This window comes from Delphinus delphis, chromosome 21 (assembly GCF_949987515.2).
Source record: "Delphinus delphis chromosome 21, mDelDel1.2, whole genome shotgun sequence".
Classification (NCBI taxonomy): Eukaryota; Metazoa; Chordata; class Mammalia; order Artiodactyla; family Delphinidae; genus Delphinus; species Delphinus delphis.
Window position 1 is genome coordinate 25154029 of NC_082703.1, and position 15541 is coordinate 25169569.

General features: G+C 53.7%; 1 protein-coding gene across 1 annotated transcript in view; it reads left to right on the forward strand.

The window, feature by feature from the left end:
- Positions 1-1175: 1175 nt before the first annotated feature.
- MYOM2 (myomesin 2) overlaps positions 1176-15541 on the forward strand; it is an 80415-nt gene continuing 66049 nt past the window's right edge. Inside the window, exons 1-6 of the mRNA XM_060001312.1 lie at positions 1176-1215; positions 7136-7254; positions 8480-8638; positions 12500-12662; positions 12773-12930; positions 14052-14144. Coding sequence (XP_059857295.1) covers positions 7148-7254; positions 8480-8638; positions 12500-12662; positions 12773-12930; positions 14052-14144 — 680 coding nt within the window. The 5' untranslated portion in view covers positions 1176-1215; positions 7136-7147. The remainder of the gene's footprint in view (positions 1216-7135; positions 7255-8479; positions 8639-12499; positions 12663-12772; positions 12931-14051; positions 14145-15541) is intronic.

Below are 15541 nucleotides of genomic sequence, written 5' to 3' on the forward strand. Positions count from 1 at the left end.
GGCATGATTTCATTCTTTTTTATGGCTGAGTAGTATTCCATCATATGTATGTACCACGTCCTCTCCATCCATCCGTCTGTCGATGGGCACTGGGGTTGCTTCCGTATCTTGTGTGCCTTTGCGGTATTTATCTCGCTCATCCATTGACCTGTGCTGCTGGTCCTTGGCTACGTTCCCGATAAGCCAGATGTGGGAACAGGGAGTTTTTTGGACTCCCAGGCACTTCCTATATATTATTCTCACTAATTTTTGCAGCAGACTTAAAAGCCGGTTGTTCTCACACACATTGTGTCAGCGGGGAAACAGCCCCACTGCAGCTGAGCCTGGGACATGGCTGCAGTCAGCTCTGGCCTCTGAGGCGGGGCATCCCGACTCGGCCCGCCTCTCGGCGATAGGCTCCCTGTGACAGCCCTGATCAATCATGCCAGTCGTGTGTTATTTATACTTGGACACATGCTGCACCCTGCAGTCATCTGGGCGGGTTAGATGCCGCGCACGCCGGTGGTAATAACTATAAATAAGACGTAACTTGCCGACTAGGCATGGGTCCTCTTTTAGGTAGAAGTTCTGGCTAAATTAACCCCAGGATGAAACCAAGTCAGAGCTTGAGTCATCTCTGAAATAAATTTTAAAAAACCCAACCAAACACACACGCACCCCAGAGGCCACCTTCCCTCCATCCACGGCTAACAGCACTCTCGGGATTTGGTGTCAAAATAGTGAAAATGCTTTTGCAATCAGGTCTGTGTTAGAGACTCATCTGCGAGCGTCCGTTTAGGTACCAGGGAAACTTTAGCCCCAAAGCATTAAAGATAAGTCTGCAAATTTATGTTCGGGGTGCAGCGGAGTCTGGGGAGGGCGGGCGGGAGATGTCAGGGCCCTGCCCTCTTTTTCTCGGTCGGTAGCTGCTTCCTCAGTTTCCTGGGCGTGAGAAATGCACTTTGTGAGTCGGGAAGGATGCTTTTCACTTTTCGATTTTTCCGCCTCGAATGAAACTTTTTCCCTCCTAAGAGCAGGCTGATGATTTATGATGCAGGTATCAGCGAGGGGCCAGGCTTCCCAAGGGTCTATAAATAGCATCTCTTCAGCCATAAATGGGAGGGAGGCTGGACGTTTGGAGGGAGACGTGCTTTGCTTCCCTCGGCCGGAGCCTGCAGCCCGGTGAGCCCGTGAGGCAGACGCTGTCTCCTCTTCGCCACCTTCCTTTCTCTCTGGGTGAGTTTCCTCCGCTTCTTTCCTTTTCTGATGTGAGGCTTTGGAGGAAGGAAGGATAGCGTGCAGAAGCTGGCTGCACTCAGATTTCCTAAGCAGAGGGTGTCAGGGTGAAGCCATGGGAACCAACGAACTCCGCTCCATGCAGAAAGCCAGCCAGTAATTAGAGCCAAGGTCTGGGTTTCTTTGACTGGATTCGAATACTTTCTGTGTTGTTAGGAGGTTCTGAGCCCCTTCCCAGCCCTCGCACTTTAGCCCTGGTTTTTGCAGCATCTCCTTTTGCTCCCTGAGTTGGTTGATGGATGTCTGCAATTTTCACGAGTCACAGAAATGAGAGCCTCTGTCAGGAGAGGGCAGGTTTGAAATGGTGTGAAATAAAATTGGATATTTTCTTAAGAGAAACAGAAAGAAAGCAGGGCTCTTCAGCTCAGACCTGACTGTAGCATCTAGGGGAGGGGACAAAAACAGTACTTCTTGTCACTGTTTCTAATTTCTCCCCTCACAATGATGCTTTTCCCCTTTGTGCTTTTTCATGCGTTACGATCCTGCAGCATTTTCAGGCTCGGTTTCCCTAAGAGAGCCTGAGCTTCCTCTGGTCATGCTCTTGAAACGCTGCCCCAGAAAAATGCAGTGGAGTTGGATGCCTGAACCCAGGAGGCCCGGGAGGGGCAGTGAGGCAGGAACGTGGGGTCTCAGTGCTTGGAAATGCTTAGCTCTCTCCACCTCCTGGTCTCAAGGTCCTTCCTCACTGAGTAGACGTAAGACAGGCGTCGAAGAGCACACGCAGCAAAGATCATTTAGAGTAGCTATTTACTGGACTAAGTCTGGGCTCTATGTGCAGCGAATTCGCATGACGCTAACTCTGAATTAGGGACCTTCACCCATGTGCCTGTGCTTCATGAAAACAAGGGTAAAGTTTATGGGATGAAATACTTGTGTCACCGTTGATTTGTTTTTAATTCTCGCCATTTATGAAAAATGTGGTAAGTCTCTGGGTTGCTGGAAAGCTTCTGTCCGGGAAGCAGCGCATTATCTTGTCTCTCCATCTAATTCGATCCTGCTTAAGCGTTGGGCCCGGGTGGGTCAGGCTGCCTGGAAGAACCCTGGAGCTTCAGGGAGAGAGGTAGCTGAGCGACCTGCTAAGACATTCAGTCCTGGGGCTGAGAGGCTCTTTGGGGGACACTTGGGAAGCTGGCTGACAGACGTTAGACGTCAGACCACGTCGGATGGTGAGATTTTGAGAGTTATGCTGTGCTCAGTTATATTTACTTTTGGAGCTGAGTAGTTTGGAAAAACCTTGGGGAAAGTAGTCCCCGATGTGAATGGAACCCGTCTTGGGAACCGAGGGCATAGTTCCTTGGGGCTGTGGACCAACTGTACCCTTTCTGTTTCTCCAGAAGAGCTTTACCTTGGTGTGTTCATGGACTTCAACAACTTTAGCTGCACAAACAACCATTTCTTTTATGAAATGGAAGTAAATGTGTTTTCATTGAAACGTCTTCACAGATTAAAACCCTTCTTGGTGACATGAGAGATCGGTTCCAGATAGTCCTCGCAGGAAGGGATCAGGATGGAGCCTGTCACGGACGCATGGCCCCCAGTGCTTGACAGGCTCGCGTTTCATTTCAGTGTCATGATTCCCAAAGGTGGCAGGAGCGATGGTGGGTGGGAAGCAGGCCGGTGCCGAGTCAGACGCCGGGATGGAAATTTGGCTTCGTCACCGGGAACCAGTGACCTGAGGGTTAGTTTCATCACCTGAAGCGGTTTCCTCATAGGAAATGTCGAGATTCGAACCAGGACAGAATAAGGTGACGCATCTCAAGTTGTGTAAAGTCACTCACGATCGCTGAAAACACCAGAACCTGTGTGTTTCATCAAGGTCGACTCTGCTTCTGTGGTATTTGAGGGCGGTCAGTGGGCGGAGCAGTGTTGCCTCCGGTGGTTTTAAACTTGGCCACAGATCCAGGCGCCGCTGGCGCGCTTGAAGGAATGTTCCTGCCTCCTCCTCTGGCCCCTCTGTTCTCAGCAAAACAAACTGAGCCCCGAGAGCTGGGTGGGCGGCAGGGTCAGCGCTGGAATCCCGCCCCCGACACCCCCTCCATGCGGGACTCACCCCCCAGAACTGTGCTGGGGGCCGCTGTCTTCGCTGTGTTTTGAGGCGTCAGCTGGGGGTCGTTTCCCTAAAGAGGAGAAAGTGGAGGGAGCTCTGTGCACACCGCCCGCCACGCCCTCCTCTCGGTGGGGTCCCCCTAGCACAGCTGGCCACGCCCCTCACGGCCCCAGGCTGAGGGGGGTCGGAGCCCATGCTGAGCCTGCAGGGAACTCGCTTCCACGAGGCGTCCTCCCCCCTGTCTGCAGGTCCCCAGTGGGGACAGGGACACCCGGGCAGGTTCTGGAATTTTTTTTTTAAATTTTATTTATTTATTTTTGGTTGCATTGGGTCTTCCTTGCTGCACGTGGGCTTTCTCTAGTTGCGGCGAGTGGGGGCTACTCTTTGTTGTGGTGCGTGGGCATCTCATTGTGGTGGCTTCTCGTTGCGGAGCACGGGCTCTAGGCGCACGGACTTCAGTAGTTGTGGCACGCAGGCTCAGTAGTTGTGGCTCACGGGCTTAGTTGCTCCGCGGCATGTGGGATCTTCCTGGACCAGGGCTCGAACCCGTGTCCCCTGCATTGGCAGGCGGACTTTTAACCACTGTGCCACCAGGGAAGTCCCCAGGTTCTGGAATTTGAGGTCCACTGAGCAGAGCCCAAATGGGTGGCCTGGCGTGGGCTTGGGCTGTGTGGTGGCCCTTCCTGTGCACCTGGGCTGGGCTTAAGGCTCATACAGTCAGTGAGTGCGGGCAGGGGGCCCCATGCACAGAAGGTGGGAGTTTGCTGCCTTCCCCGGAGCAGGCGTCCCTAAGATGTCTCTGTCCTTGAAATGCAATGGCCCCCCGGTCCAGGCTTGGCCGGCGCGGGGCAGGGCAGGTGCTCCAAGTGCGGGTGGGTCAGCATCATGTCCACTCAGTTAGCAGAGAATCACGTGGGCTGAGCCCTGGGTACCGCCGCGGTCCCATGGTGTCCTGGGGGTCGTACCTCCAGCAAGTCCACGGTCAGAGCGAGAGCGCGGGAACCACGTGCGCTCGACTCCGGCCCTGCCCCTGATCGCCGCAAAGCGCCTGCTCCCGGCAGGAGGCGTGAGGACTCAGCGGCCACACTGGCGTCACGTCAGCCCAGGACACGCCGGGTGCTGACTGCACTCGGAGCCCGCAGGTCGCTGGCTCTGAGCAGGAGCAGGGTCCCACCGAGGGGGGGCTCTGAGGGCGCTAGCTGCCACACTCTACACATGTCGAGATAGCTTATCCTCTCCAGTCACCTAGGCCATTTTTGGATTCTTCTCTCTGCCAAGAAACACACCCGGATCTGCAGGGTGACTCCACACAGATGTAAGTAAATATTGTGACGGAACAGGACCACTGGTGCAGCAGCAGGTGCAGGAGCTGTTCTGGGTTTTTCTGCTGTAGCTGACTTTTCCTCCGTGAGTGCAGGGGTGATGGGAGAAGGCGTCTGGATGAAACTGGCTCCAAGTGGCCACCCGTGTGCCCCAACACATCAATCCAGTGACCTGTCCCCAGCAACGGAGTGTGTACCTTATGGGCGGAAGCTTTCCTTGAAGATTCACCCTGAGTAACTCATTGGAAAATCCCAGAGATGCAGTCGAGGATATTGTTCAAGTGTTAAAGTGATAAGTGCGTGTTTTCAGACACCTGCAGAATTCAACTTAACAGCACCAGACAACGACAGTGTGCTAGGGGCGGCCCCCAGTTGTTTGTTCCTCCCTGCCAAGCACGGTGCCAGCACTGTGCAGATTCAGTTGAACGTCCAAGATAGAGAAATGATAGGTCAGCCCAAGGTCACTTCACAGTAGTGCTGGAGTCGGAAGTCAGTCCTAGGCCTGTCAGGTGTCAAAACCTGTGCACTTGACCTCAACGTTATGGTACCTCTTTCAAACCGGGGGTGGAGTGGAGGGGTATGTTTTTATTGGGTTCTTTGAGGTGCAGCATCCTATTATATATTTATAGTCAAATGTACGCCAGCCACAAGACACACGCTGGACCCTCAATGGAGACGTGGTAGTTGGTTCTTAGGAGGGAATTTTGAGGTGAGTTCGTGTGGAGAAGTATAGGAGACCCCGAAGGAGAAGTCTGGCGGCCTCTCGATGGGCAGGCACTTCTGTATGTTTTTAGGGAAATCACTTCTCCCCTCTGGCTGGCGGGTCCCCTGCCCCACTCGTCCTCCCCCATAGAATAGGGGTTTGGATAATCCCCAAGGATCTTTCCAAGCTCTATAATTCTGTGATTCTAGAAAGTCACAGTCTAAAGGGAACGGATCCTGAGACATAGACTTCGAGCAAATTCTATGCTTGTAAGGTTTTCTAACGTTTGCTTAGAGGTGTGCGCTGCAATGAGGAATGAGGGTGAGGGCCCGTCTCAGGACAGGACCTGGCATTTTCTGCCCGTTTCCACCCCCGTGTCCCCTGGGGCTGTGCTGTGAGGCCTCCTAAGGGTCCTTCTTTAAATCGGGGCAGATTATTCCAATTTCAACACAGAGGACAAAAATGGAGCTCGGGTTTGGAGGAGTTCTTGTGCCCCTTAATTTGGGAGGTTAATAATCACAGGGCGGGCTTCCCTGGTGGCGCAGTGGTTGAGAGTCCGCCTGCCGATGCAGGGGACACGGGTTTGTGCCCCGGTCCGGGATGATCCCACATGCCGCGGAGCGGCTGGGCCCGTGAGCCATGGCCGCTGAGCCTGCACGTCCGGAGCCTGTGCTCCGCAACGGGAGAGGCCACAGCAGTGAGAGGCCCGCTTACCGCAAAAAAAAAAAAAAAAAAAAAAAAAATCACAGGGATTTAGGGACATGGTCTGCGTCCCTTTTTAGAGAGAGTCAAGCAGCCCGGTAAGTTGGCATTTTACTTATTTGGGTGAACACATGCAGCAAACGGCCGTCTAATACCTGCACTGCTTCAAATCCCCACATCCTTGCTGCAGGGTGGGTCTCGAAGACTTCTTGTTTGGGGAGAATTTAGCCAAAGAGCGCTCACTTCCCCGCATCCCCCAGACTGTGGAGCTGGGCTCAGCCCCCAGGCCTGTCCCACCCAACCAAGCAGGCCGACAAGTAGCCAGTGAGACGGGATTTTAGGGGACTGGGTCTGGAAGGCTTCCTGGAGACCGTCTGTTCTCAAACCCCCCTTCAGAGCAGGAGAGTCTTCACCTCCTGCGTGGACGCCGAAACCTCCGTGCGGCTGCATGCTTTCCGGGGTGACGTTTCCTGTCTGCTTTTCCCGAGATCCTGAGCCCCAGGGTTTTCCTGCTTCCCACTTTGCCCCTGGGATGCCCTCTGTCCGCCCCACCTCCGCCCATCACCTCCCCAGTCCATTGGGCTCTTCTCAAATGTCACCTGCTTCAGGGCCTCTGACTGCCGTGGCCCTGGGCCACGTGCTCCCCCCCCCCATTACTTCCCAGCACGTTTTGTGTCTCCTTTGCTCTTATCTCCTCCTCTCTTGTATTCTGTTTGTTTACTTCTGTGACCTGTGCTTTAATTATTTTTATCCTTATCGCTCACATTGCTTTTCACGGTTGCCTTGAACAAACTAGATAGTTTGTAGACATTGGGTGAGTTTACAATTAAGTGAAACGTGCGGCTCAATCTTCTAATTTTTATGGAAGCAAACGAGAAATGAAGTCAGGTCCCAGGGAACTTAATAGGCGTCCAGGATTATTTCCTCTTATAGACCCTTTCTTACATTCTCTTCCCCCACAAGGGTTTTGCTAATTGGAGTTGATTTTCCTCTTTGGAACAACCTAAAAGGTTAGTGTGAATTGCAGGAGCCTGATTACTTTAGAAATTCCAGGACCTCTGCTCTGTTTGTTACTCTTTTTCCTAGGTGTCCACAAAGATGTCGCTTGTTGCCGTGCCCTTCTACCAAAAGAGACACAAACACTTTGACCAGTCATACCGTAATATTCAAACAAGGTACCTTGTGGATGAATATGCAGCGAAAAAGTAAGTTGTAATTCACTGATGGGGGCAGGCCGAGCCTTGATGACGAGCTTTGTCTGACTTTCAAGGCAAGAAGCTTTATCCAGTCCCCTGAAGACTGGAGGTGAACTGGTTTAGCCGGGGAGGTAGGGAGGGCCGTGCTCCCCGATGCCTGTGTCCAGAGCCAGACGGGGAACGTGGCTGACCCGGCTGCACAGCAAACTTTATGTGGGGCACTGCATGGCATCGTGGCAGGTCCTGGCAGATCCTAGTAGATCCTGGCAGGTCCTGGAAGATCCTGGGAGATCCCTGCAAATCCTGTAGATGCCGGCAGGTCCTGGTAGACTGGCTCTTAGCCCCTGGTTTAGCTCATGAGTCGTGGACCTTCAGTAATTGCTCCTTGACTTCACTCTTCTTCACATGCCTTCCAGAGCTAGAATCTAAAAGGTCACCAAACAGCGAGGGCGATGAGAAGGAAACCCATGGGAAAGAATGTCGGTGGGACAGAAGTTAACGGGGGCCGAGTGAAGATGGGATGGAAGCCCATCTCAATGATAATTTTGCTACGTTAATAATAATGTTGCAAAAGGTAGACTTTTCGTTCACTGTCTGATAGGCTGGTGTCAAGCCGCAGGCTCATCTGTGAGTTTCTGAGGTTCTGCGTCTGCAGGGGCCAGCGGCACATGCCCTGGCCGCCCACGTTTCCCCGGTGTTAATTTAGGAGGTGGACGCCGGGCACGGGCTCCGGCCTCAGGTCCCCGTCCCGGCCCCTGTATTTAGAACTGCCTGTGGTCCTTTGTGCTTAGCTGCCATCCTGGTAACAAACAAAGCCAAACATTCTGTGCTCCTCCCAGCAGCCTCAGGGAGCTTCGGATCCCTTAAGATTTACATATATATATAATCATGGCCTCAGGCCAAAAGGGCCTGGAAGGCACTGGCTGGCCTGAGGGAGGGGCAGGGGTGTCGTGCAGCTGAGTCTGGGGGCACGTCCCTGTGGGGGATGGGCCTGTGCAGTCGGGCTGGAGGCCACACTTAGGGGTGTGTGTGTGTGTGTGTGTTCACATGTGCAAGTGAGCGCATACATGCAGGTGTGCCTGTAGGCATGTGCATGTGTGTGTGTCCGCATGTGCAGGTGTGGGTGCCCTGCATTTCGAGGATGGTTTGGGGGCGTGGAAAGGGAGTGATGCTGTTTGTGACGATGCATTTTTACACTTCTCCACCACATGTGATTTTTCCCATGTTCGCCAAGGCGCGCTTCCACCCAGACGTCTTCCCAGAAATCTGTCACTCAGGAGTCGTCCTCGCAGAGAGAGTCCAGCCAGACGGCACCGGGGGGGACCACCTGCAGGTTGTGTGCCAGGAAGGTGAGCTCCGCGCTGGAAGAGGATGAGCAGGAAAGGAAGCACAGGTAACGCCCTGCCCTCTCTGCCTGCAGCTGGGCCAGCCCCGGGGGCCGCGCGCTGCCCTGGGGCCTGGGCAGGGGCTCTGCAGTCAGAGAATGAGGCGGTGGGGGGGGTGTGTGGGTGTGGAGGTGGGGGTGTGGGGGTGTGGGGGTGGGGTGGGGGTGGGGCATAGCTGAAAGGGGACGTGTGCAAACTGGGAAGGGAACACTTGCTGCAGTGAAAGCCACGCACGACCGTTTTCAGTCGATTCTTATTCTCCACCGTCATCGTCTTGATTCATCCCGACAAGGAAACGACTGGGGGTGGATTTTCTGCATCCTCGTGCAGAAGAGAACCCTGCGGTCCAGAGGACCCACGGCCACTGTCCACACGTTGCAGCTGGATTGGCCTCAGGCCTCTGTCCTCTGCCCCCAGACTCACTCCCTTTCCCCAGAAAGCACGCTGGTCCCATTCGGAGGCCTCAGGACCTCAAGGGCTGAGTTGGAGTTTTCCAATTTCCACCACCAGCCTCCTCGGCTACTAAGGAACAGCTGTGAGGCTGGAGACTTGAGTGGGGAATCTTCCAAAGAGAGGCCAGGACTCCAGCCACGTGTCCGTGTGGACACAGAGCTGCAGGGAGGGGCTTCTGTAGACCCTCATGCTTCACATTGCTACAGACTCAGCTCATGGGGAATATGTCACAGGAATGGGGTGGGTGACTAAGAACCTCGGTCTTAAAATTATTTCCAGATCACAGAGAAACAGGTGGTCAACTGCCTTGGATCTTTTCAGAGCAGAGGACTTGAGCATCTCATGTATGCTTCATTTCGTAGCTGCTCTGTTTTTTACCCCTCACCTTCTCCTCCTACTTACTCCTAGAAAGTTTTCTCTGTATCGCTAAAATACTCAAAACTGGAAGGAAAATGAGATTTCGCTCAACACGTTTCAGTCTGAAAGTTGCACTATGACTAAGGAATCTATTTAGTGAAAATATTGTATAGCTGAAAAGATTAGCCTTTATTTATTTATTATTATTTTTTGGCAGTACGCGGGCCTCTCACTGCTGTGGCCTCTCCCGCTGTGGAGCACAGGCTCCGGACGCGCAGGCTCAGCGGCCATGGCTCACGGGCCCAGCCGCTCCGCGGCATGTGGGATCTTCCCGGACCGGGGCACGAACCCGCGTCCCCTGCATGGGCAGGCGGACTCTCTCAACCACTGTGCCACCAGGGAAGCCCTAGCCTTTATTTTAAAAAATTTTTGAATCATCTTTTAGATGCCTTATGGGAATTTTGCCCTGAAAATTTATTTTATTGTCAAGTGAAGACTTCTTTTGTGAAAGAATCACTTCAGAATGTGTACATTAAGGAGCTGGGTTTTATGTGTTGGATTATTTCAGAAAGGCTTCTACTATGCTTCCGGTTTTCGCACAGGGAGTGAGAAGACCAGAGCTTTATAATTTTATTTTAATCAGTTATACCTTGGTGTGATCTTATCCCATAAAGTTCCTACTCCTCAGTTTCCTGAGGGGAAATAAATGGGGAAAGGAAGCGTGTATTAATCTGAACAGTCAGGGAGTGGGTTACCATGATTGACGTGGTTCAGCAAAAATGACTTTTGTGACAATCCTGGCTGTTGGAAATCTTCCTAAAACACATGAAGCTACTCTTGCAATAGCAAATCTGACTCAAGAATGTATTTGGATTCTTGATGACTGATTATAACGTTACTGTGTCCCTGGAGCCCAGGGTAAATGTCAGTCCCTCTGGGCAAGCACAGTGGATATAGGTCAGGGCTGTGTCAGCTCTCCACGGAGCCCAGCACCCATGCTTTGGGATTCTGCATTTTAGGACCCTCACAGTATGTTATTCTCACAACCCATGTGCATATCTCCCATGTGAAAGGTCTTATTGAAATTAGGTCTTTCCTCCTTTAAAAGTAAATCTAAGTAATTGGAGGTTTTGGTGAGCGGGGCCGGAGTTAATGGAGATGTTATCGCAACCCCTGCTCTGTCCCTGCCATTCGAGGGAGCCCGGTGTAGGGTGATTTGAGGAGTTCGATGAATTCCAGTCCTTATTATGATAATTCACTACTCTTGCTGGCCTTCCTGAAAGTACGTATTTATTCCTTACCTCCTGTGGCAGATATGAGTTTAACCTACAGGACAAATCGGTCCTTGGAGAGAGATGAAGTTATGGGTTCATCAGTTTGAGTTAAGCTGTGTCTTCATGTAAAATAAATACCAATGAGGCATTGGTGTGCCCTGAAGGGTCTGGAAATGTTCTGCTGGAAGATACAGGGGATTAGAAATGTCCCTTTGACGCCTCTACTTCTGTCCTGTGAAAAGTGGGCCTCCCTGCGTTATGCAGCTGTCCGAGGGGCTTGTCTTTAGGGCAAATGCACGATGAGTGACATCATTCTGCACAAGGGGGCAGTGTCACAGTCACCCCATCACAGACTAGCAGGGGTGCTTTCTCAATGTCCCAGATCACAGTATTGGGGGCTGGGCCGGCCAGGGGGAGCAATTCTAGTTCTAATATTTATTATAAAACATCCGGCACTGGCAGTGCGATTGACAAGTGCAATTCACATAGACATTCTAAACGAGGTCCAGGTGGGACTTCTGATCCTTTAAGCTTATCAGGACAGTTTGCGGCAGGAATAGAGATTTGCCTTTGCTTACGCTGTCATTTAGTGGGATTCACTGCAGACAGGAAAGCTCGGTTCCTGCCAGCCCTCTTAGCAAAGCGCTCGCTGTTTCTCCCACCGGGACCTACAAAATCATTTCTGTGCGTGTGGCTCCAAGAGTGAAGGGGAGCCGGGCAGTTGGGGTTACGTGATGTGACGGGTGTGCACCCGTGCCTAAAAACCTAGACGCTTGTTCTCCTCCGTGGAGAATCACCATGAGCAGAGGGTGTGGGGAAAGGCCGGAGGGGCGAGGAGATTGTGGGTGTGTGTCCGGGGAGGGGACGCAGGCAGGTGTGGGCTGGGCTGGGCTGGTCGGAAGTGAAGACGAGGCTGAATCAACACTGGCTCGGGGTTTAGCTTTTATTACAGTTCCTGTCTCCACGGTTCTGCCTGAAGAAGCTGCAGAGTTTCCTGAAACTCTGTGTTCAACCTCCAACTTCCCGGACACCTGGCACCAGGCCTGCGATTTGCGCTGTGTCTGGAGAAGCGCAAACTGGTAGTCAGGGCTGCGGGAGAGGCTGGGGATGGGGGGGAGCTGCCCGGGTTCTAGGACGGCTTTCCCCACGCCGCTGGGCCACACAGAGCAGGAAGTCCTCCAGTCTGACACCCCACCGTTATGAGCCACGTCCACCTGGTCCCCGCCTCCCCGGCTGCACACGTGATGCTGCTGTTTTCCCTTCCCGGGCAGCCCAGGGAACAGCAAGCCTCTGGCTCTGCTGGGGCCTCTGGAACGCGGTGGTGAAGGAGGGGATGGGGCCGGGGAGGGGTGACAGGCTGGCTGGACGCACCGCTGGGCCAGGCAGTGCCAGGATGTAACCTGTGGAGCCCATAGAGGTGGCCCTCGGGCCAGAAAGGAGGTGCCCCTCATTTCTCTGCCCCGACAGATTAAGAAGCTGCTGACTGTATCCTTTTACTTTTTCTAGAATACAGACTTATTTCTTAATTTGAATCTATTAGTTCAGAAGGCTTCACTTCAGTCTTAAATTCACTCAGAAACGGCAGCCTCTAAGGAAAACGAGTGGGTCCTGTGAGTCGCGGCACAGAGGAGAGCTTGCAAAAGAAGCAGAAGTAGCTTCTCTCCCACCCTCTCCTCGAGCCCACTTAGGAAGTCCCCGGGGACCGCGTGTCTGGTCCCAGGCCCTCAGTGACCACATGCCCTTTGCACGTGTCCCGAGAATACTGTGGCATCTTGGCTTCCGCAGGTACCAGTCACTGGTGGCTTCCTATGGGGAAGCCAAGCGGCAGCGTTTCCTCAGCGAGCTGGCCCAGCTGGAGGAGGACGTGCACCTGGCCCGCACCCATGCCCGGGACAAGCTGGACAGATACGCCCTGCAGCACGTGGACAGATACGCCCTGCAGCACGCGGTAGGGGTGGGCGGGTGCCGGGTGCAGCTGTGCCGTCAGCACGATGCCCGCGGGCCTGGTGGCGGGAGCCTCGCGCCCCTGGCACCCTGACGCGCTGCTTCCCGGGGCAGGTGGACGACAGTCTGGCCTGGGAGAGGCACTTACGTGAGGAGCGGCTGAACAGAGCCCCCGAGATCCTGGTGCAGCTCCGGTCACACACCATCTGGGAGCGGATGTCTGTCAAGCTGTGCTTCACCGTGCAGGGCTTCCCAACCCCCGTGGTGCAGTGGTGAGTGGGGGCGCCTCCCGGGGCAGAGGCCCCACTGCTCTTCCTTTGAAGGATCTGCACCCGTTGACTCACCTGAGCGGGTGGAGAAGATCCACCTGCAGGGAGCGCGCGGCACCTACTCCAGGGACCGATGCTCTTGAAACTCACCAGGAAGTGCGTGCATGAAAACACGGAGAGGCCCCTGGAAATCCTAGGCAGGCGTTTTCATTTTAGTGCAATTGACCCAAATGATTTTCCAGAGGACTTTTATTGAAAACCAGGTTCCCGGAAATGACCTGTGTTTACCTGCAGCTCCGCTTTTACTCATGTAAGTGGAGACCCTAAACTCCAAGGCTCTGGAACCACAGTGAGAGGGTTCCTCGAGCCTTGTGATGCTGAAAATTAAATAAGCCCCACCGACAACACTTTTAGTTTCAACGTACGTTGCTAAAACTCACTTGTATGTTCATTTATTTTCCCACTTGCTGGTACCGAGTCCCCAGGGTCTGTCGTTGGCCACAACACGGCGCTTTCACATACGTCCTGGGTTAGGGCTCTCAGCAGTAGAGCAGAAAAGTAGTGCCTCCGCCCTCTGGCTGCTCACGAGGTGGGCCGGGGAGGCTGAGAGCCACCCACCCTTGCCCTAGGGGGAGCCGTGGCCCTGCTGTCTTGGGGGGACACCGAGGCCAGCCTCCTCCAGGCAGGGTGCAGAGCAGTTGGGTCTTTCCACGTGCACTCCGGCTACACTGCGGCCTCGCTCCAGAGGCTGGGCCAGGGCCTAACCAACTGGCACGTTTGTCCTTGGAGTGATGTATCCAGAGTTCCTGACAAGTTCCAGGGGACCTTCGGCCCACGCTCTGTCCCATGCAGGTTGAGGGTTGCCCAGGTAGTCTGAGTCCTGCCAGAGCCCGCTCCCCTTAAACAGCCAAGAGTGGGCTCTGAGCCTTTCCCGTAGCTGCTCCCGCCCTGCGATCCGAGTGGTGAATCGGGCAGAAGCAGAGCGAAAGTGTGCTGCGTGTGTGTGTGCGCGCGCACGCTCGCCCGCCCACGAGGGGCGGCGGGGAATGGGAAACAGGAAGGTGGGGACACGTGCAAAACAGCCAGTCGGCCTTTACGCTCAGACAGGTGTTTCCCTCTTTCAGGTATAAAGACGGCAGCTTGATCTGCCAGGCAGGGGAGCCGGGAAAGTACAAGATTGAGAGCAAGTACGGGGTGCACACGCTGGAGATCAACAGGTAAGGGCTTGGCGGGCACGGCCGCGCCCCAGCACCTGCCCAGGTGAGCAGCCTCTCAAACACAGAAGTGGCGGGCAGCTCACACCACATCTGAAGTCTGCGTGACGTTCCTGGTGTTTCTGAGTTAAATATTGGTCGTAGAGGCTTCCCTTTGTTTCCTTGGGGTCAGGCCAGAGGGATGTGGATTCAGTGGTTGGTTCTGTGGGGCTCCTGTTCTGGGAACGAAAGGAGAAAATGGCCTAAGGAAGGACGGCAGTGCCGGGTGTGAGGGCCGCTGGGAAACGCACAGACACCCTCACAGCCTGCTCAGCAGCGGGCTGCATCTCCTGCAGGTTTGGGCAACGGTTCCTAAGCGCAACTCTTCAGGGAAACATGACCTTTATTTTCTTCTCGTAGCAAATTGAAAACATGCAGTAAATACAGATAACTAAAAGAAGGTAAAGTTCATCCGTATTTCCAACCTCCAGGGTCGGTATTTTGCTGTACTTACAGCACTGCTGTTTCCCTTACACAACACACTTGTAGAACCGTACAAGCACGTTTTGATTTTTTTTTTTCCACAAAAGTGAGATTCCGCTGTTCATTTACTCTCTGCTTTTCTGTATACACAGCTTCTATTTTTTACAAAAAGATTGTAACATTATGCAGATTAATTAGGACAGAGGCTAACAGGTTACAGTTAAGATTAAAATTTGTGTCGAGTCATAGCCTTGTTTCTCTAGGTAAATTTGAGGCTGTTTAGAAAAGCTGGAGGCCCTGGCCCCATGGACCCCACTGGCACTGTTTATTGAGAACCTACTCTGTGCCCCACACAGTCTAGGAACTTGTGTTAAAGCGACCAAAACCTCGATTCCTGACTTGGAGGTCCAGAACATGGCGGCAAGCCTTAAGTGTAATTAAAAGGGAATCATACAGTAGATCAGCCTGGGGCTGGGGCGGGTGTGGTGTTAAAGGGGGGCCAGGCAGGCCTTAGAGGAGAAGACATCTAAGGGGATGGAGGAGGGGACAGATGCGTGGGGCAGAGGCTCCGAGAAGGAGCTTCAGGACCCCAGGGCTGCAGCAGTTGGTGGGAGTCATAGGACAGAAGGGTAGAGATGTCACCAGCGCCGTGAAGATTACCCCGGACCCTGTAACCATCACAAGGCTGTTACTGGGGGCAAAGGGGAAGTGAAAGATCTGTTTCCAAAGGGTCACTGACTGCGAACGGATAGTAGGGCAGACTTGGACAGCTTGGCCGAAATTCAAGAAAGATGGTGGGGCCTGGACCGCCGTGGGTGAGCTGGAACCAGTGAGGTGGGCGGGGCCCGATTTTGAAGTTAGAGCAGTAGGATTTGCTGATGGATTGGATGTGGGTGTCAGTGAAAAAGAGGGGTCGGAATCAGCCCCAGAGTTGGGGG